Genomic DNA, 21861 nt, shown 5'->3' on the forward strand with positions numbered 1-21861 from the left:
GATAGACGCCGGTGTGGAGGGTTTCGAACGGGACACGAGAATGGCTAGAGGAAAAGCGCGCGCGAAACGGGAAATGTTCCCTGCGGCCCCGAAGCGACAACGCCGCGTACTAGATGGTGTATATTATTGATCAATAAGAGAGGCTAACATGGATGACCCGTGCCGACAGAGGCGACCGTTTCTTCCTTCGTATTTTCACGTCGCGCTTCTCTATCGCGAGGACCAGATCCCCGGAACCGTGTGCCCCCGCGACTTCGATTTTCCCTTCGTCGTTTGCGTGAAGAGCGTGCGGTCGCGGTTGCGTTCGCGTTTGCGTTTGCGGAACGAAAGGTACCGACCGCGTGTGAAACGCGGCGAGTCCGGTACGTCCGTGGAAATACGCGAAACGAGGGAGACAGCAGAGGGAGTAGCGAAAGAGTAACGGCTGGACAGGACAAGAGCCGAACAGCCACGAGATAGGCCGCGGGTGAAAAAGAGTGAGAGAGAGAGAGAGTGGGAGAGAGACAAGAAGAGAGAGGGAGAGCGAGAGCGAGAGGGAGTAGAAGAGGAAAGATAGTAGCGCAAGGGGCGACGAAGATAGAGGCAAGGGAGAAAGACAAGTGTGAGCGACATGTGCCTGTGTTGAGAGAATTCTATCCACGATAGTGCGGCGGCCGAGGGTGCGCCGAGAGAGAAGATCGGTAATATTTTCTCCGCTGTGTTCCGATACTCTCTCGTCGCCTACACGGAACTATCGATGCAGACCTTACGGAAGAAAAACAGTCCGTGCAAGTGTGAGTAAAAACCCACCCCCTACGAATTGCACAATATTCATGGAAACGTCGGGGAACGTGCATCGCGTCGACGTTGCCTTGTGGTTTAGTGGGATCGTTGTGATTCGAATCAACGTTTTCGTGCCGCGACTGGTGGCTTTGCCCTTGCTTCGTGCGTTTTTATCAATGTTTCTCAAGCATGACGTCCGTGATATCACCCTGCAGATCGGTCAAAGGGAGCTTTGGAATATGGCTTCCCTTCTTTAAGAGGGAGAAAGACGACAGTCGCTCGATTCGAATCAGGCGGATTAAGATGACACGTAATGGTAGTATAATGTACTGTATAGTTGCATGAATTCTATTGTTCGGTTACGATTCACGGAAACTGTCGAGCTTTTTTTCCTCGAAAGAGAGGGAGAGAGAGAGAGAGAGTGAGAGAGAGAGAGAAAGAGAAAGAGAGAGAGAGACAACAGTGTCGAGTCGCGATTTTCGCGCGAGCTTTCGTTGCAATTCGACGTTATCGACTGCGCCGATGCGTCCGCGCTCGTTCACGGATTCACCGGCAGATGGACACGCTAATCACTTCGACGGATATTAATTTCAGATTGTACTACTTTCTTGCAAATAGGCGTGAATATATCCCAGGCTTTACGATGCAGATACCGGATAGACTTTTTACTGACCAGTAATTTTCCTTGTACAATATTTCAAAATCGTTGACATGCAGTTTTGCGAATATGAAAAGGAGTTTTACTTGAAATTCTTTTTCTTTGTGCGACTCCTATTGTAATACGTTACGTGCTCTACTAAAGATATCGAATCTATACAATCGTATCTCATGAAATCATGCTCATTATTTCCGATGGTGGTAGGTTTACATAATTTTGACCGGCGCTGGTAGGTTCAGCGTTAAACACAGATATTTTATGGGGTTTGACGGTCAAGTCCTGTCGCTTATGTTTGGAGCAAGATTTAATCGTACTTGTGCAAAAATACTCTTTTTTCGAACAGGAAAATGGCACGTCGTTAACTGGTTCACCAGATCTTGAAACATCGGGAAAAAGACTGCACCCTACATACTCTTGTGTTTGCGTGGGGTTATTTGGAGGGTACTTAGGGATACTTCTAATCCAGCCGCCAAAATCCTCGTATTCTATCGACATCGACCCATTGTTTTACGCTGGCGATGCTCGATGCAAGAGCGATTGTTATGACAGAGCGAGGGCAATAAAAGTCTCGTGTGCCAGGAGACTTGGCAAAGGAAGATGTGTGCGAAGGAGAAAGCTGGTACAAAGGTGACCGGCAATGGTGGAGAAAAAGGCGGGTAGAGGGGGCATGAATTGGTTATCCGGATAAAGTCTGAAGTATCGACAGTTGGCGTTCTCCACTCGAGTCGCACGAGGACGTTCAAACAAATGTGCCGGTGTGGTCGTGATTATTAAAGTCGCGAGGGTCGTAAAAAGTCTGCGCAAAAAAGCTGCAGACAAGGGAGTTTCCGACAAATTGTCCGTGGAAAGACAAAGGCCCGCGACGGTCGGTGCTGTCGGACGACACCGGGTCAAAGAATCGGTCAGAGAGTCGATACCTGTATTCAAATTTCGATCGTCCAAAACTCCCAATACCAATCTCTTTCGGGTAAAAATTCAATTTGTTTCGTTACCGATTTGGCTGGGGCTAGGGTAGCGAAGAAGAAAATAAATTGCTTGTCTGGTGCACACTCGACGAATCTCGCTCCGCGTTTTGACGAGATCAAATTGATCGTATGACCGATCAATACATGTATTCGTTGAATTGGTTCGAGTTTGAAACGATCGCCGGGCAGATCAGCTCGAACCCCTGCAGCTTCGAATCCGTTAATTCAATACCTTCGCGCGCGCCGATCGGTTCTACTTTGCGTGAGCTTGAACGAGGCCACATGTGGGGTTATTAAAGCGAGCATCTACCGCGACAGATTTCACGTTCCTGTTGCCGCACGATTTGTTCTTCGCGGCGCGGCGCGTCGAGAGGGGAGTCCTTTGAAAACTCAGTTCTGCGATGTTCGCTATGCTTCTGCAGCGCTTTGTAATTTTATTGATAAAACGACACGAATACTTTTGTGAAAAGAAGTATCTTCTTAAAAGTATCCGGCCGTTTTGGACAATAACATGAATTATTTTCGCACAATCTCTTCTAGTTGGAAACAATAAGGACCTATGTCTTCGTTTCGTTCTTTTTCTTCTTTGGGTCTCTCAGAAATTAGCGTCTAATTAGAATGTCTAACATAATTGGAAAATCTTACTGGTACAGCGGCTAGGAGACCGTCGCGCGTCGCGACGTCGGAGCACAGTACATTGTGAATGCTGTTCCGGCAGATAAAATAGTTTGACGTGCTTACACGTGTATTTGATCTAGCGGCGAACACGGAAATTTCTCGACATGATAGCAACAACAAACGAAACGAAAATCGGCTTTCCTTGCAGTCAAGAACGAACGAACCCGATTTCTTGGGGAGGGTGTGTCGTTCAAGGCAAAGCTGATTGGCATATTGGAAGTATCGGAAGCGCGCGGGGACCGGATGTGCCAAGCAGCTTTGGCGGATCTGAAGATGGCAATTCGTGCTGCCGGTGAACACAAACAACGAATCTCCGTTCAGGTCAGCATCGATGGACTACGCTTGCGGGACGAAAAGTCGGGGGTAAGAATCCTTTCTCTTCCTGGTGATTACTTAGGCAATCATTTTGACAATTGTGTACAGTGCATTATTTATAATCGCGTGCATTACCGTCATCATTTTGTCGATATTAGTTTAAATGCTATATTCTTTTCCAGGACTGTCTTTATCATCATCCTGTACATAAGATATCGTTCATCGCTCAGGACATGAGTGACTCGAGAGCGTTCGGATATATTTTTGGGTCACCGGACACTGGGCATCGTTTCTTTGGCATCAAGACGGATAAAGCAGCGAGCCAAGTAAGATTTACACAATAGTGGAACAGATATTTCCATGGCCTCGTCTTTGAACTTCGGCGCAAATCGATTCGGTTTTTACACTTAAAATGGGAAATTGTTCTACCTCTAAATAAAGGTTACTTATTTTAGACAATTTTTAGTGCAAAATAAAAATTGTAAGAAGCGCGTTGTACAGTCAAATAATAAATCGGAAACAGAGGTATAATTATTGCGCACAAGTGTAAATGTGAAATGAAGAAATGTGCAGTCTTTCGTAATTTGAATACCGCCTTTGAGAAGCATTGGGTATACATATAAGCTGGCAAGGTTTAATTTGATAGGAGGATCCGTTCGGGCGGGAATACGATTCGTAAACGCGGTTGAAGCGTGTCATTTATCGTGAACGATTCGCCCTAGCGAAGCAGGGGGGTCTAAAATGATATTTGTCCAATCCTGAGGAGCAATATCGACCTCGCCGGCTCGGTAATTCCGGAGGGGCATGTAAATAATTCCATTATACGATTCGGCCTAGCACTCCAACGATACGCCGCGGGAGATTGTTGTTCGATTATACACGATTCCCTTCGTGCTCGTTCAAAGGGACTGTGATATCTTCGAGTTCAACTCCCTCTGTCTCCCTTTTTTTCAGAACGTTCTTCTGAAGTGCATAGAACACAACGCGTTCGAAATCATTTTCAGAAATTGGAGGCTGTCGTCGAGTATTCTAATAATATTGTTTCATGAAATCGGTGTTCGATGATTTTGATCTACTTTTAAATAACGCTTGCGTTTGCTCGCAATATTTATTGTTATTAGACCACGAGATTTGTGATCTGCGAACTGTAATGTCTAGTTTCTTCACACATGCATCGCGATGTTACGCAGGTGGTGATCGCCATGAGAGACTTGTTCCAAGTGGTTTTCGAACTGAAAAAGAAAGAAGTCGAGCTGACGAAGCAGCACTTGGAACAGAATGCCATAAGCGTTATTAAGTTTCACACTAGCGGTATCTTCGTCGAACCAACTCCAGATACAAAAGTAAATATATCAAGATATGTATTATTGTTGATTTATCAAGGAACACAAATAAATAATTAATATACTTGTGTTCCCGTTAGGGTGCAGCGGGTAGCGAAACATCCCTTCATCGAACGAAGAACGCGAATTCGGATTTGGATAAACAATCCGACAGACGAAACGAGTCGCAAAGTGGTGTAATAGCGGATTTGTTAGATTTGCAGTTTGAATTAAATTCCCTTCAGCAGGGAATCCACCATATGGACAAAATTACTCCCGAAAACCAACCAACATCCGGCGATAGCATCTTCGAAGCTGATCCGTTTGGAGATTCATTCGCAACAATGAAAGTGCGTGTCGTTCGAAACGCTTTGATCGCTTACTTTCTACCTGTTAATAATTATCTTGGTGTAACCTATTTGAAATAACATTTATAGTTGGAAGACACTGTGCGACCAATTCTGCCACCGCCTCCGTCGGGCTCCAAAAGAGGACATTTAGATCGACAACAAACTGTTCCCGGTCCTCAGTCATCGGTTACGTCCAGTCCAGCGGCGACAGTGCCAACTAAGACGCCGCCATTTCAAAGTTCTGTACAATGGTTTGACAAGGAAACAGAGAATTTGTTTAGCGATAACGAGCTGACAAGTTCGGCGAAGAGCACACCGATCAAAAAGGATCTGGAGGAGGTAAATACTGTAGCTGTTACGTTAAGTCCTGTAAACGTATTTAGTCTAGGATTTGGTTCCCTATGCTTTCATTGCTAAGTTAGATTTAACCATGTATTTTAGGATCCCTTAACCTTCAAAATGGTTTTTATTCTCCAAACGCAAATTTACACGTTGTATTCTCCTTACCTTTAAATACCTTTAATTTTAGATCTCGACGTTATTTCATCAGTTTATCAGACTGAACTACATTTATGAATGAAGATAACTTAATAACCATCCATCTGCTTATCCTGCAATTCGAATACTTAATTTGTTACAGTCCCAGACTAAAAGTCCCCAAATAGACGTCTTCACAGAGTTAGATCCCCTAGGAACCGGTCTGTTAAAACCATATGTGGATAAGAAGGACTTCTTCCAGCACTTGAAGAATCCTCCGAAGAAAGTGCTGAAGGACCTAGTACCGACCAGCTCGACAGACACGTTCCCGGCCAACTTTAGCACCGTCTCGGATTCGCTGGAAACTGTGCAACAGGTACGAAACGATTTGACGTCGAAGGACAATCAGTTCGATGACGATAACTTTGCGAACTTCGATCGATTCGACGACGGCGAGGCGGGCCAACCAGTATGTACACGATCCGATTCATCGCGGAGGTCGGAAACTGCTGCGAAGCAGGCTCATCATCAGCCGCTCGCAGTTGCTTTGCCCCCCGAGGACGGATCCGCATCAAAGTCTCCGGCGGTTTCAACCGTGTCGTCCACCATTGGGGCCGCTTCGTTGCTCAGTAGGATGGATAAGGACTCTACGGAGTCCATGCACGGTTTAGTCCAACTTTCTAGTCCCATTAAATCGGCGCGCAGAAAAGAGTTCGACATTGATTTACCGAATAACAAATCCCAGTCTATAGACAAGCCGTTCCCAGTAGATTTCTCTGCGACCAGCGAATCACCAGCGTCCCCCTTGAAATCGTGCTCCTCCGACGCGAACTCACGACTGTCCAGCTCTTCCGCGGAGCTGGAACTTGTACCTGAACCACCGCCTCGAGGGGTCGCCAACATCTTGATCAATCCGCCGCCATTGCCCCCGAAGAAGCAGGGAGTTAGGGGTGCCATGAAACCTCCGCCGAGGCCACCGCACACCGAAGGCTACTTCCATTACGATTTCCCTGAACGAGAGCAACCCACGCCCATAGCAGCCAACGAAAGGAACAAAAGTCCAACGAAAGATACGAAGGGGCAGTTCGATGACAATTTCAGTCCTCCCGTTCCCAGCAAGTCGGATTTAATCGGTTCGATGACCACGCCGACTTTCGAGGATTCGTTCAGCTCTATGGTACCTACTACGAATCTGTCTACGTTTTTTACTTCGACGAACACGTCCGCCTCCACGAAGAAGGCGAAGCCTTCGTTGGACATAACTCTGAGCCAGTTGACGTCGTCTAACCTGAACGAATTGGCCAACAGTCTCGGGTTGACCGTTCAAGAGCTGACCAGTCTGACGCTTCAACAGCTAACCGAGTGTCTAGCTATCCTTTCGGCTAAGGAAGCTCACGCGAACGGAAGCAGGGATGCTACCCCTGTCGCGCAAGAGTCCGCGACGACGCAATCCGATCAGCCGAGACGTTACACGGAAGGTCAGAGTTTCGTTCAGTCGAACGAGCAGGAAACCAAATACGATGTCACTTACGACAAGTACGCGGTATTCAGGGAGTTACTGGAGCTGGAACAGATGGAGAAGAACGAAGAGAACATAATGAAGAACAGCGTGGAAGAAGAAATATCTGACGCGATGAAGGAAACGTTTGACAGTACCGAGTCGCAGCAGGACGACGAGAGCAAAACGGAGTCATTGGCTTCTCTGGTGAACCTGACGGTGAAACTGCCACCGAGCAACGAGGATTTGGCGAAGGACGATTCCGGCAATGTGAAAGCCGAAGAGAACGAATCATCTTCCAGCCTGACGAGCGAGAAGACCCAGTCCGTGGAAGCCGAAGGCAAAGTTAGGACCTCGATCACCGAAACGGAGACTGTAGCAGACTTTCTGTCGAAACAGGCAACCGCCGAGGCCGAAGAAGAGTCAGAAAGAAGAAATTCGATAACCGATGTGGAGGAACCGGAGAAGACTAGCGAAGCGAACGAAGACTCGGATAAACCTGTGGAAAGCAACGCGGAGGAGAACGGATCGTTGACAGAGAAAGCGGAAGTGAAATCCTCGGTATCGACGTCTAGCGACAGGTACGCTGCGTTGCGCGAGATCATAGGCGAGCCAGAGCCGTTGCCTAAACAGACCGAAGAGGAGGCGTCGAATTCGAGTTGCGTGTCCCCTGTGATCCCATCTTCGATCCAGTCGAAAGGCATAGCCGAGGTGGAGCTGCTAAATCTGTTCTCCGATACGCCGCCTTCGTCGTCCAGTCCGAAGAAACAGCCGAAGACAGAGGATGACTCGAAACCAATGGCGATGGACATTTTCGAGGAGATCAAGATGTTGAGTACTGGTACACCCGCAGTGAAAGGAACTAAGCCTTTAAACGCGCAAGATATTTTCTGTCCTTTCAGCGAGTTGAAGCAGGAGAGGGACGACAGCAAGGACGACGGGAACTGGGCAAAATTCGACACTGGTCTATTCGCTACCGAGAGACCACCGTGCGAGGGTCCCCAATCGATTACCAGTACGTCGCCGTGGTCTCCCGATGGCAAGGAGTTCCACAAGGAATCCTCGTTCAAGGGAGTCTACCGACCATCTGGCGACAGCGACAACGAATGGAAGGACGAGGAGGAGAGCGAGGAAAGCAACGGGAGGACTCGAGGCGACGGTAGATTCTGGAGCGGTCATCCGCCGCGATTCAACGTTCCAGCGTTCGGCGAGAGACCTTTCTACGAAGAAACCGGACCCACGTCCGCTAGCAAGAGGGACAGAAGCTTTCGCGAGAGGATGGCGAAGAAGCCCCGCGATGCAGCGTGGCTGAAGAATCCCAGTCATAGGCCGCGCGATCCTTCGTCCTGGCACGACGAGGGCCAGTGGGAGGAAGAACTGAGACGCTATCCTCACCGCAAGATGCCGTACAAGGACGAAGAGGATCAGTACGAGGCTCACTGGAAGTGCAGAACACAGCCGCAGCGGTGGAACTGGTCGCACGAACCGTTCTACGATGAGGAGAGGAAAAGGAAGCTGGCGCTGTGGAACGAGGAGGATAGGTTCGGGAGTCAAGAGAGCATGGGTTATCACGAGGAGGACAGATGGTACAGGAGAAAGTGCGAGAGAAGAAGGTGGGAAGATGACGCCAGATTCTGGAACAGGAGGACACCGGGTCCGCCCGACGCGGATTATCCCACGAGGGAGAGCTACTACTACTATCGAGAAGGCAGGGAAAGACCGCACGACTATCCGGACACTTGGGACGAGGAGTACGGTTCCGATCGACCCGGGGACGATTCTCCGAGATACAATCCATCCGGCAGGAAGCGACACTGGCCGAAGCGACCGAACAGCGCTAACGAGGGTCGCAACGCCGACATAGTGTACGCCGAGTCACGCACCAAGTTCGGCACCTCACGATCCGAGTGCAGCGACAACGACTCCGATCCTTATTTACGTCCATCGCAACGCTCGAGAAGCCGCGAGAGTTACTGGGGCAGCGATCAGGAGTACGACAGCTGGGCAGAGAGACCGTATTGGTCGGAGGGACCCGAGACAAAGAGCGAGAGTCTTCATCGCAAGAGAATACCGAGACACAAACCCCGACAGCCGCACGCCAAGACTCAGAGTCCATTCGAGGACGATTTCGCGCAGAGCGTGGAGCACGTGGACCCGTCCGCCGTTGAATCTCTGGCTGTGATCGAGCCGCGGATCCGTTCGGACATGAATGAGCAGAAACCACCGCCACCCAGCCCTTCTTCTTCCAGCAAGAGGTACGCGAAGGATCTGCCCAGAAAGGAGATACAAAGAGACTACGGCAAACGGTCCAGCTACTTCGAGGACGATCTGACGCCCACGGCGAGCGCTTCCAGCGACGCGTCCGACAGGCAGAGGCTACCTTCCGATCTGAAGGCGACTCCCGAAGAGCTCCCTTGCGACAACAAGGACACCCATCAGGTAGCCGACGGTTTTGCGACGGAGGACAGCGGTCGGGACTCGTTCTTCAACGGAGACCTCAGATACGACGACGACGCATTCGCGTTCAAGTCCGAGCTGGAGGACAACGTGCCCGATCATCGGGCCACCACGCTGCCACTCAAGAATCACAGTCGGCAGGGCAAGTACAGTGCCGGAAACAACAATAACAATAACAACAACAAGTCCAGGACGGACCAGTACATCAGGAAGTCCGAGTCAGTGAATATATTCGTCAGGGAGAACGACCCTTTCGACGACGACGAGTTCTTCAATTGATGCGCTGCGTTTAGGGTGACCGAATCGTATTTTTGACTCGGTGCTGGACAGAGGCGACTTTCGTCTTTTTCGTCTACGTTGCGTTCCCGTTCGAACCGGGCTCGAGCCAATGTCGAGCGCCATTTTTATCAAATGGAACTTGTCACTTTCTGTTGAACGACGCGCGACGCGTTCAGGTTTCGATGATCTACCATTTACTTGCCACAAGTAATTCGAGAAGCTTATTCGACGAGTCTCAGAGATTTATTAATGTTTGCCGGTGGGAGCGAGTTTAATTGATCGTTCGAAGCTTTCCGAAGGATAACCCCGCAGTTTAATGTTGATTTTCAAAGGTTAGGGTGTCTCAGAAAATATTGTGCAGGTACCAGTCACCTTGTTCCTTTTGAATGATAGCGTGCGAGACAACGACGGGAGTTCACAGATTAGAGTGGAATATGTTTCAACGACTTGAGTGGTTTTTATCGATGTTGTAACTTATTAAACTGATGCGTCGGGCTACATGATATTGTCTGGGAGATCTTAATGCGAACGTGTATAACGATAGAGAAGACTATATTATACCATTGGTAGTGGGGAAAGAGCGGCCACGAGCCTGCAATCGAATTTGCCAGCCAGAAACAATGTTCTGGCGAGACTTTCCCTATTCATTTGCGATTGTATTCGAATGTTTACCAATAAAGAGATCCGTGTTAAAGTCTAAGGAAAAATCATTGTCCAAGATAGCGGCCGGTAGTGGCACGGTTACGGAAGCTAGTCATTGTTTTAATAAATTTGTACATAATGTTATCGGTGTTAACGTAAATTTAATTCGGCGATGGAAGCCTGTATGTATATGTATGCGCAGTTTGTACGACAATTGGTTACACTTGTACCTAGTTTGAATTCGTCGTAAAGATTCCATGAGCGCCGGTCGTGTCGAGGGGAGTTAGGGTATTCGAAACCAGGCTCGAACGTCGAGTGTTGCGAATGAAACTGTTGAGAGATTTTCGGGCACAAGCGATGATACATATTCTAGGACACCTTAAAGAACAATAGAAATGAATTTTTCATTTTCTTCCTACATGTTTGCACACTAAAACATACATGCTTTTTTATGGTTTGTATAATGTACATTTTACCGGTTAGCGAACAAAGAAATAAATGATTTTGAAAAGTCCCGATATTTTTAATTGCAAGACCTCGTATCGGAAAAGCCTGAGCGATCTCATTTGATAGTCATCGTTTGGAACGTTGAGGAATCAAAATATGTACGACTTTTGTATGACTTTTGACTGACAATGAGATGATTTTCATTCGTCTCGATCTGAACCCTGTCGGAGATAACGTGGATGAGATTGTCGGTTCCCTTTGGACTTTTCTCGTCGAACGGAGAGAGAATGAGAAAGAGTGAGAGCGAAAGGGAGGGGAAGAGGGAGAGAGAGTCAATTTAACTAGTCTATGAAGTTTGTTTGTCCATAGAGAATGGAATCAAGCTGCGATACAATTTTATATTATTTATAATATTTATGTCGGCAGTGTTGCGCTGCGTTGCGTTTTATTTTAGCCCGTATTTATTGTAGTCACGCGCATTGGCGCGGCGCGTCTCGCGGCGAGTGTACTTAATGAATGATTTCCTATCGTTTAAATAACGACCATGCTTGTGTTGTAAACTAGTCAGAATTGTACTGACAATAATATACAGTCCGAATACAAATACAATTAATTACTGCGAAGAGATGGATTTCTGTTTAATCACTTATAAGCTGGGAATGGCTACCCGCGAGCATCTGATACAAAAACATTCATTCTTCCTTCGAATTTGTTGAAGCGCTTCTGTTTAAAAGTGTAAGAGCCTTGGGATCGATATAACGAATAATCAATGAATTGCGACCGTTCCAGAAATATTTGCGAGATTTCGGCAATATATATTTACGCCTACTCAATTGCAAAACAAAAGCACCGAGACACGCTCTGCGACTGGCAGAAATCATCAAGTTTCACTTATGCATAAGTTCACAGAGAAGCTACTTCTTCTTTTTTAGGTTACGTAGAGGCAGTCGAATAAATGATTAAAAAATTGCTTTAGTTTCTTCTAAACGAAACTGTTTCAAACGAAGGATCTAAGTTTCCATCTCGAGATAAGTGATTAGCGGAAATATGTATAAAGATCCTCGAACACGATGATAAACAGAGTGCTTGGAAGCAGAGTGTTAACGAAGTCCGCAATGTTTGCAAATGTTCCGCATCTGTATCACATACTTATGTTATATCCCCTACGTGACACGCTCGCGATTTAAATGTGCTGTAATCGTGGAACTTGTAATTTTTACTATGACCGTGACATTTACTCCATGTGTTGCACATCGTCAATCCCCATCCTACCCCATTCAGGCGAAAAGTCGCAGTACACTAAACGAAACTGGTTCGAATAAATTTTCACTTTAAAAATGTTGGAGCAGAATAAACTTTTTTTGAAACAAACATGTCACCCCTTTAATTTTCATTCGTACTACTTACGATTAAGATTATTTATGTGAAATTAAGAGGATCAAACGAGACAAACAAGACAGTCAATTTGAAAACTTTAGTCAAAGTAGCTATAACTATGTATGTATAACTAAAGTATAAAGGGCCGAAGCAATAATATCAAGGGGTTTCGCAGTAATAATTTGACGAGCTAGAAGAAAAACTTTCTAGCAAAAAGAAATAATTAAAATAACGAAAAAGAAAAAAAGTTTTATCATTGGATTAGCATCGTTTCAACGATATCGCCGATGTTTTGTTTGTTGTCCGGAAGCTGTTAAACTATTAGATCTAGACGTAGCTAAAGATTTTTCATTTGGATAAACGTTGATTCCTGCAAATGCCAGCTAAGCTACGCTGGTCCGGCTGCGAAATTCGATCAAGTCGCGATATCGTAAATAAACAGTGGTGGAAAAAAAGGAGAGGGTGTATCGCGAAGACGAAGGACCTTCGTGGTCTTTGTTGCGAGTCGGCGCGGCACGTCTGCGGCAGCATAGGCACCTCACCCTATCGCATCGAAGCGGGCGGACCCCCTGGTTAGCGTGTTCCCCGTTCCTTGATTTGGCCGAGCACAATGCACAATAAAAGAGCATTAGATCGTCGGCTTTGTCGAGCGGTTGCGCGACTTCTCGTAACAATGGCGTGGCCCCCACTCGGCCGAAGTACTCGAAACACCTGGCAAACAAGGAAACAATGCGCACGAGCCGCACTTGGACGGGATTTCGCGCATTTGGGGTGCGCGCATGCTAACAAATTATCACCCCCACCCCCGTGCTCCACCTCGCGGCACCCTCTCCCCCCCTTTCTGCACCCCGTCTGCCCTCCCACAGCCGCGCCGCCTACGTCACTTTTCTCCCGTTTTCTCATTCCGTCTGCCTCCTCTCTATGCCCGAGCCTGTAAACCGGCTAAATACTTTCCTTGCTTTCGCGATTACGCAGCAACGGCTCGTGTCGGCCAGGTTTAACGACCGCCTCTCCAAATCACTTGCAATTTTGGCTTGAACGCGCCGAGCTATTCGAGCTCGGCGAGATATTCGGGTGTCCCAGAAAACACCGGGCTATTTACACAGCTCTGTAGTTTATTGATTGGTAAACTGCCGATGTTAATGCGAATTCGCGTTTCCGTGGACAAGCTTCTGGAAAATTGAGCCAAGCAAACTTTCCTTTTTTTCGGTGATACATCGGTTTTCGCGTTCTACTGTTTTTCAAACGCTTCTCTCTGCCGCGCCGCGCCGGTTCACTGTCTCTGTTTGAAATGTTCATTTTTCAGAAATCCACAATACTTAGCAATTTAATTAGAAGCGTCCATAGTACACAGGACATTGGTTTTTCCAACGTCCTTTGCCGGCCTGTCCTCGTCGCAATTTTTGAATGTTCGCTCGTATTAAAAAACGGCATTTAAAACGGTACTTAAAAGAGGAAGGATCGTAGAATATAAAACAGAAATACTTTCGATATTTTAATTATCGTATAAAGTCTAAACTAGAGAAGATCTGCTTAGCGTCGATCCGCGAGCGACAGTGTTCCACGCTGGAAAACGGTGATCTAGACGAGCAGGGGTTGAATCGATCGTCTGAATTTCATTTTATTTAACGCACTTGTTTTGCAAAAAGGGGTCGGGGGTTTGCCAGCCACCCTGTGCGCCGCGCCGCGCCGTTATACTAGCAGTTGACCCAACTCCGGCGCAACACTGCGCCGAAGGTGACGCAACGAGAGCGAGAAAAAGGGGGAGAAAGAAGAAAATCAACCCGCATGTGCTCGGACGCACTTGAAAACGAAAAGTACTTTTGGACCAAGAGCGATATGGAGGCGGTGTACGTCGGAGAACGTGAAGAGTGTACCGAGGGTGCGTGAACTATGAAATGCACCGGCTATACAGGTTCCCTCTTTCGACGAATGTAGCTCTGAAAAGCCACGAGAAATGTTTATAATTGGGATCGTTGGCCCGTTCTGCTCTCCTTTCTTGATGTGTACCGCGAATGTAGGGGACATAATACGTGAATACACGGGTGTACACACGTTCATCCGTTTCTTCCTACATATGTATTGTGTATTGCGTACACACGTATCGAATGAATAACTGGATCGATCAATTTCGCGACAACCATCCGTCGCGCAGTGCATCAAGAGCAAAAGGCTTAGAAATCGAACCGGTACTTTTTATCGGCTACATTGTCCCTGGCACAAATTATTCAAATTATTCAAGCGTCTATCATAATTATTCGTATTCTATTGTACAACTGACAATGAAAGATATTTTATGTTTTCAGTTGTAAAATGTAATATCTTTCAAATTTGATTACGTCATTAACTGGCCCGATGAGCGAGCATGCAAAATTGGTGTACTCTCGATAAGCGCACTGTTTGAAAATGTGACACGAGACCTTCTGCATGAATTTTCATTCGACGGAAACGACGTCGTCACCGTCATCGGCAGCCATTGTAAAACTTGGTTGCACGCGTGCACGCCAACGGAAGCCTATCAATATTTCATAAGCCTGGTAAAAAGAGACAAGTGTTTACAGCACGCTAAGCGACGAATCCTCGATCTTGTTCGCCGGTTAGCCATAAGTGTCTTCCCCGTCAGGACATTTGCATCGAATTGAATTTCAAATTCGCTCCCGGTGTTCTCGCGAACGCAGTCTCGAGCATGTCGGGCCCTCTTCTTGCTTTCGATCCGCGTCAAATGAAATTATTATTAATATAGTCTACCGACCGCGACCGTGCGATATTTCGACGAGCTTGCGACAGTTCGAGTTCCATACATTCGACGATCCATTTATTGTTTCAAAAGTAACGTTTCCACGGTGTTTTTCAAGTGTCAGACATTATCTCATTAGATTGTGAGAATATCAAGAAATAGCAACTTAAAATTAATAAAACTAGCAATCGGTTCGGTTCGTTCCTATTTTTTACTAATCACGGGAGATGTAACGTAATCAAGACATTGTTTTTAACATATCAGAGAGACTGTTTTAAAGCTCTAGTAAAATGATTAGCAGATATTTTACTTTGCAGAAATTAAATTTTGCAAACACAGAGACTGACTGAATTAGCTCTAGTTTAAAATATGCCGGGTCATCCACCGAAGATAAGGATGATTGATCTTTATGACATTATGGTAATCGTTCCGGACAATGTGGTTTCACGGAAACGATTTAAACACATTTAACCTTCCGCGCCGCGCTCGGTAATTTTATCTACATATTCGTGTAATAATTATGGCAATCTGTAAAAGTGATAGTTGCAGCAGAGTGATTCACGACATCCGCTAACTAAATATCCACATATCAAGCACAACTAGATCTTGAGATGTCCCGTTAGCCATGCCATAGAATAGAATAAGGTTTCGAGACAAATGTGTTCAATGTTTTGAATATCAGTTATACATATGCATGTAGACAGCTGCGTTCTTCAAACGTCCATCAATTCGTTATTCTTAGGAATTAAAATGAAATCCATTTGTCGAAATATATTCAAAGCCACGTGTTTTTACGTTAACCGTACCGCTGAGCACAAAATAAGATTAGTGTACATTGTTTTACAGAAATTACAAGATTGAATTTATTCAGACTACTCCCAGAGTTTTGATATCAATATGAGCTGTTATAAAACAAAAAAATCAATTGCAATATTTGTACCGAACAAACAGACAAGCAGACAGACAGACAAGAAAGCGAGCTAATAAAAACGTGGTAAAAATGTGCAACCAGTCGTTTGACTGGTCGCGGTGCGATTAGTGGTCAGAAAAAGTAAAAAGAAAGAAAAATCGATTTTTGCAACGTTCTAGACAGATGAGCCTTCTTCCGTTAAGCAATTCGAGATGTCGCGAGGAAGGTTTCCGCTGGAAACGCGCGGCCAGCTTACGTGTTCGCGTCGCACAGAGAGAAAATCTGGCACGGCTGCTCGCCAGCCTGGAGGAAGCTTTAGTTTGCCGTCTCTGAATCGCGTAGGTAAATGGCTGTTCTCTTTAACCACGTAGACGAGGAGCTCGCGAGAAAAAGACCGTGGAGAGGGTACGGGTAAAGAAAGAACGAAGGAGGCTCGTCGTAGAAAAGAGAGGATCAGAGACACTCGGAGGAGTTCTCGAGGAGGACGTTGCGAGGTGAAAAGAACGACGTGGGGTGGCAATGGAGGCGGCGTTGTCGACGACGATGGTGGTAGTGGTGGCGGTGGCGGTAGCGGTGGTGGTGGTGGTGGTGGTGGCGATGGCTGAGGAAAAAAGGTAGAGCTACTGGCGGGAAAAACGGTGTCTTGGAAAAAGGTGCAAAGCCGACAGTATTCTTTGTAGCGGGGATATTCGCCTTGTGTGCCGAAGACCTCTCGCACTTCTTTACCTTTTACAAGCCTCTACCCCGGGCCCTGTCAGCCACCCACCGCCCCTGTTCTTTGCGTCCTGTTTCGTCTCTCTCGTTCCCGTCGACGATTTCCACTTCCTTGCTAACTCTGTCCGTTTCGGCTACGACGATTACAGCGCAACTACTGTAGCGTCGAACATCTAGTAGCAGAAGCAGCTACAGCTACAGCAGCCAGCTTACTTCTCCGCCCATGGCTGGATCCCTTACTCGACAGGGGCTCTTCTGCCACGAGATATTTACCAACATCCAAGATGGCGGCATAATCTTCCCGGCTTTCCGTCGAAAGCCGACGAGTCATCCACGCAGCCAGTCCCTTTTTCGCTCGTAAACACTTTCATCGTTCTCGTTTTACCGACTCCGCCCTTAGCCGCTTCCTTCCCCTCTCTCTTTCACTCTCTCCTTTTCTTTCCTTTGCTTTTCCGATTCCTCGGGTCTACTCGCGCTTTCTTCGCCCTCTGCTCGGACCGAGCGCGGCTAACCGACACAAACGACGGATTCTTCTCCCTCCGGGATCGATCCGTGGACCGTCTTCGCGGTTTCTTTTCACTCAGCCCCTGTGGAATGTAACTCGAAGACATTTTCGCGGAACTTGTTGAGGGACTTTGGAACGGCGATCAGTTTGCGATCTTAATTTCGAGTAATTAGCCGACTCCCGGGGCTTGTTCGTCGCGAAACTTCCGGATTCTTCTTCTTATATTCTCACTGCTGTGATTTAATTAAGTTGCCGGACTGCGGATTATTTTCGATTCGAGGAGTAATTCCGGATGAACTCTCCAGGGACTGGCTCCAGAGAATATTTCCAAATTTATTACTCGACTGCGGATTTTTCTGAAATATAAAAATTAATCTTCGTCAATTGCGAGAAACAGGAACCACGTAAAAAGTTCCTTTTGTCTCTAATGATTTCAATGAACTAGACATTCTTCAAGTTCTTTTTATATTCCTATTCTGTCGAATAGCACCGTTACAACATTACAAATACATAAACGTAGAAGAAAGGAAAGGAATCTTGCAAAAGACTGCAATAACTGCGGCACAATTGTGGTCCATTTATTGAGTGGAGAAACCAGTCAAACAAAGGAGTTGTTTAACTGTTTACGTTGGAAGTTATTTGGTTGTAGGATAATATTCTCCGATAAGTTGAGCGACCGTAGACCAGGAAAATGTTTCAAGGAATTGTGTAATGAGTACAGGACCTTTAGGGGACACGGTTGAGATTTGCTCGAAGGAGATCGAGAGGGAAGAAATCAGGAGAGGTAAATACGTGTCAGAGAGAGAGAGAGAGAGAGTGAGAGAGAGAGTGAGAGAGAGAGACCGAGTCCAGGATAAGAAGCAATCGAATCGAATAGCGGAACTCGTGGAATCCGCAATCCCTCGCGAAGTGAATGGCGAACGCCTAAGGGTTCTATGTATAGTAGAGTATACCGCCGTCTATTTCTCCCTTGGACGACCTAACCTAACTTAGTCGGAACCTCAGATTAAAGCGGTAATCGCTGAATCGGCAAAAGACATCGGAGATGAAGGTGAAAGGGAAGGGAACCCGTGAACCTTAGATTCTTCATACCACTGACACTTTCCGAAGAAAGAACCAAAAAGAAGACTGGGGATTCAAAATAATTCGTGGCGAACACGTTACTTTCTAACACTTTCTTGTCTTATCTTACCATATTTTATTCAGTTTTGTTACTAATAACACTGTCCAACACCAAATTTGTTCCCTAATTACTGTTGGGTCCTTCTTATAGAGTTTTTTTGCGCTGATTCCGAATCTGTCCTTAATTTTTCTCCTATATGCACAGTTTTTGAGGAACATGGCTTTGGAAAAAAAACATATTTTTCAACTTTAAACAAATATTGTGATGTTATTATAAAAGATATTGATTATAAGATATTATAAAAGATCTTTTGCTGCAAAGAACAATTCAATATCTTTTATAATAACATCACAATAAAATTTGTTTAAAGTTGAAAAATATGTTTTTTTTTTTCAAAGCCATGTTCCTCAAAAACTGTGCGCATAGGAGAAAAATTAAGGACAGATTCGGAATCAGCGCAAAAAACTCGATAAGAAGGACCCAACAGTAATTAGGGAACAGAAAAAAAGTAGAAATTTGTTGGACAGTGTAATTAGACTGCAGATTTTCATGCAGAATGAAAATTGTCTTCATCGATTGCGAGACACAGGAGTCAAGTAGAAATTTCCATCATTCCTTAATCATTTTCTGAAGTTGAAAATTAGAAATTAGGATCCTCTATTCCCATTAGTCAAATTGCTCCTACTCAGTTTTTCCCATGATCGAATAAACCTTGCAGTCTAATCGTTTATAAAATGTTTCTGTTTCTTTGATTTGGTTATTCTATCTTGTTGCTTACATTTTGAGTAAGAAGAACAAGCGCGCAACAGAGGTAGAACGGTAATTTATTTATTAAATGGTTCACTTTCACTAAAAATTCTGTACGACCACACGCTGTCCGTTTCCCTTTCAGCGTTCACATTTCTTCTCTCCTGCAGGAAGATACAAGTATAATATTTTTTCTCTGTGTCGCAGTTTTTAAAATACTAGATGCGGGATATTATTTGATAGAATAAATCTGCTTATCAACGGAACGATAAATATCCTCGTGACAAAGTACCGAAATCGGTTGGAAGGGTCGTGCAAGGGAAACACGGGATCGCGATCGAAGCAGCTCGGAGATGCGATAGTCGGCGAGACTTTGGCTCGCGATCGTCGATGGAAAAAGCAGCAATAACAGGATGTTTCGATACACAATGAATATCGTGTAAATAAATATAACGCGGAGGGGAAGAAAGCAGAGCAAAGCGCGGGGCTGGTAGTCACGGAAGAGGTTCGCTGGTACGCGGAGTAAGTGCAATAATACCAGATTATTTGCATCGCAAAGCCGTGCGTATGGGTAAACACAATATTCGCTCTCTGCTCGGCTCTGTGAACCGATAGTGCGCTCAGGTAGATACGCATCCGTCTATACCACTCCATTTCTCTCGGGCTCTCTCTCTGTCTCTCGCCCTATCTGTCTCTCTCTTTCTCGCCCTATTCTCCTTCTCTCTCCCGTGATATTCCCTCTTCTTTGTACCTATCGTGTCCTCTCTTTCGTTCGCTCTCCATCGGCCGTCTCTCTTTCTCCCCTTTATTGTATTCTGTCTATCATTATATCCTGCTCTCCTTCTCGCTTCCTTGTTCAGCTCTACATCCCCTTTCTCTCTACCCCGCTCGGTATTTCACTCTCCCTCCCTGTTCCTCTCTCCTCTGTCATCCTCTCTCGCTCTATGTACTGCCACGGCGTAATACAGATTCTATTTGAGCTGCCTGAGGGAAGTTAACTCGTGATGCGTGCAGCCCGGCTCGCTCTGTTGGCGATACCACGGATCCCATCGTTCTCCATTTCGAAGCTGAAAATCCAAGGACCCGGGACTAGCGAACTCGTTTCCGCGCGCCGGCACACACCGATTCAGAAGCGGAAATTGTGTCGTCCGCCATGGTTCCTGAGGTCGCCTCCTAAATAACCCGCGTGTCGCGCTCTCGCACTCTTCATTAGTTTCTCGTTCCCCTCCCCCTTCGCCGTTTCTTCGGTTTCTTTTCTTATTTTCGGGAACGGAAACTACCGGAAGTCGAGTGCGATTGTTACCGGGGGAGCGAATTATTGATTTTCGAGGTCGCACAAGGAGATTTCAGACGATTTCAGACAAGCGCTATTGATTTGAAACACAAAGGATTTTGTTTCAGCGAGCCGCGCTGCCAGCGTTTACGCGATTTCATGTTTTTATCGATTGATATGGGGGTGGAACGAGGGAAGTGTCGGTGCCGTTTCCTCCGAGACCGCAGCCGATATCAATTTCGTTCTTTCGAATGGATAGATTTAGTTCGAGAGAAGAATGAAGTGATATCTGTTATCGTTTCGGGGAAAATCGCTTCTCGTGCTTATACGAGAAGGGAGAAGAAAGGTAATAGGACGTGTAAAACGTCCAACGTAAATCTGTCGAACTTTTCGTTGAATAAATTATACTGATGATTTCAGCGCACTGGTTCGATCCGGTGTTACTGAACTAAGCAATTTTGCAGATTACCACAAAATTTTCAACGTTTCGGTCTATTTTTAGACCATTTTCAAGAAAAATTTTAATATAATTGCGTCTGTAAAAAATTATTTTAAATTATATTAACACTTTACCTACCGGAAGCCTATTAATAAGATTTTCAATAATTGTGCTGTACCAAAAGAAAGCATAGAAATTTTCTTTTACATTGCAATCTTAAATGAAACTATTAGATGACATTGTTGAGGGTGACTTGTTAGTTCACAATGAAAACTGCTGTTGCTATTGAAGGTTCCATTAAAAAGTGTTTAGCCATGTACTATAGATTTTTCAAAATTATGCAATAATCACTGGTCGGTAATGTGTTAAAATTATATTATATTAAAATTTTTCTTGAAAATGGTCTAAAAATAGACCGAAACGTTGAAAATTTTGTGGTAATTTGCAATATTGCCTAGTTCAGTAACACCAGATCAAACCAGTGCGCTGAAAACATCAATATAATTTATTAACAAATTGTCGATCGAGATAAAGGAAACAGTTTTTGTTGAATAGATTGTGAAATCCATCGTATGAAATTCGAGTAACCTAATTATTGATTGTATTTAATACAAAATGACTCGCGAACGTACGAGGATGTCCTGCCAAAGCAAACTTTATATGTACTAATCCCCGCGTCGCGCCGGTCTAATCGAAAAGATTAAAGTCGCTGCAAGTTAAGATTCACAGCGATTTCGTTTGACTACGTCCGCCATTACACGCGGAAAGTCTGAGAACGGTTAACGGTAAACGCCGAGGGCGCTTACAGGAAAAGTGAAAAATTTACGACGCTGAACTTACTCGACTGATTCTTCAGTGGCGTAATTTGAAGTTCGCGAGGAGTAAAGGACGTATTTTTGATGAAAGAAAGTTCGTAAGAACGAGAAGTTTAGTAATAGGAGAAGCAGGTCCGGCCGGGCTTTAAACACTGCAAAACATTATACTTCATATCGTTCCAGGAAAATGGAGTTCGAAATTATAAACTTTTAATCACTCCTACAACGATGCGAGTCTTCGATCCTACTGTGATAATTTCAGTTTTCATTAAACGTTACGTTCAGCTAGCACTAATTAATCCATGAAAATTCCAATCGATCAGACTACAATATTTGCTTCGAGCGGTAGAATATCATTTTGATAACAAGTC

The 21861-nt window shown here is 45.5% G+C and overlaps 1 protein-coding gene across 4 annotated transcripts; it reads left to right on the top strand.

Annotated features, from left to right (window-relative positions):
- Nucleotides 1-122: 122 nt before the first annotated feature.
- Dab (DAB adaptor protein) lies at nucleotides 123-10467 on the top strand. 4 transcript variants are annotated; one of them, XM_076428172.1, is made up of 8 exons: nucleotides 124-773; nucleotides 978-1078; nucleotides 3212-3426; nucleotides 3561-3704; nucleotides 4569-4721; nucleotides 4802-5050; nucleotides 5138-5389; nucleotides 5691-10467. In XM_076428172.1, exons 2-8 carry the CDS (start codon nucleotides 1066-1068, stop codon nucleotides 9759-9761), a joined length of 5097 nt encoding a protein of 1698 aa, XP_076284287.1. In that variant the 5' UTR covers nucleotides 124-773; nucleotides 978-1065; the 3' UTR covers nucleotides 9762-10467. The 4 variants fall into 4 exon arrangements, with proteins under 4 accessions (XP_076284284.1, XP_076284286.1, XP_076284287.1 ...); XM_076428169.1 differs by having other exon boundaries at nucleotides 123-1078; XM_076428171.1 differs by having other exon boundaries at nucleotides 123-1078; nucleotides 5790-10467.
- Nucleotides 10468-21861: the final 11394 nt, after the last annotated feature.

The sequence above is a fragment of the Lasioglossum baleicum genome, chromosome 7, assembly GCF_051020765.1.
Source record: "Lasioglossum baleicum chromosome 7, iyLasBale1, whole genome shotgun sequence".
Lineage (NCBI taxonomy): Eukaryota > Metazoa > Arthropoda > Insecta > Hymenoptera > Halictidae > Lasioglossum > Lasioglossum baleicum.

Coding starts and splice junctions, on each gene's coding strand:
- Dab (XM_076428169.1), top strand. CDS start 952: ATGACGTCCGTGATATCACCCTGCAGATCGGTCAAAGGGAGCTTTGGA. Junction 3,427..3,560: donor TGCGGGACGAAAAGTCGGGG/GTAAGAATCCTT, acceptor ATTCTTTTCCAG/GACTGTCTTTATCATCATCC. Junction 3,705..4,568: donor CGGATAAAGCAGCGAGCCAA/GTAAGATTTACA, acceptor GATGTTACGCAG/GTGGTGATCGCCATGAGAGA.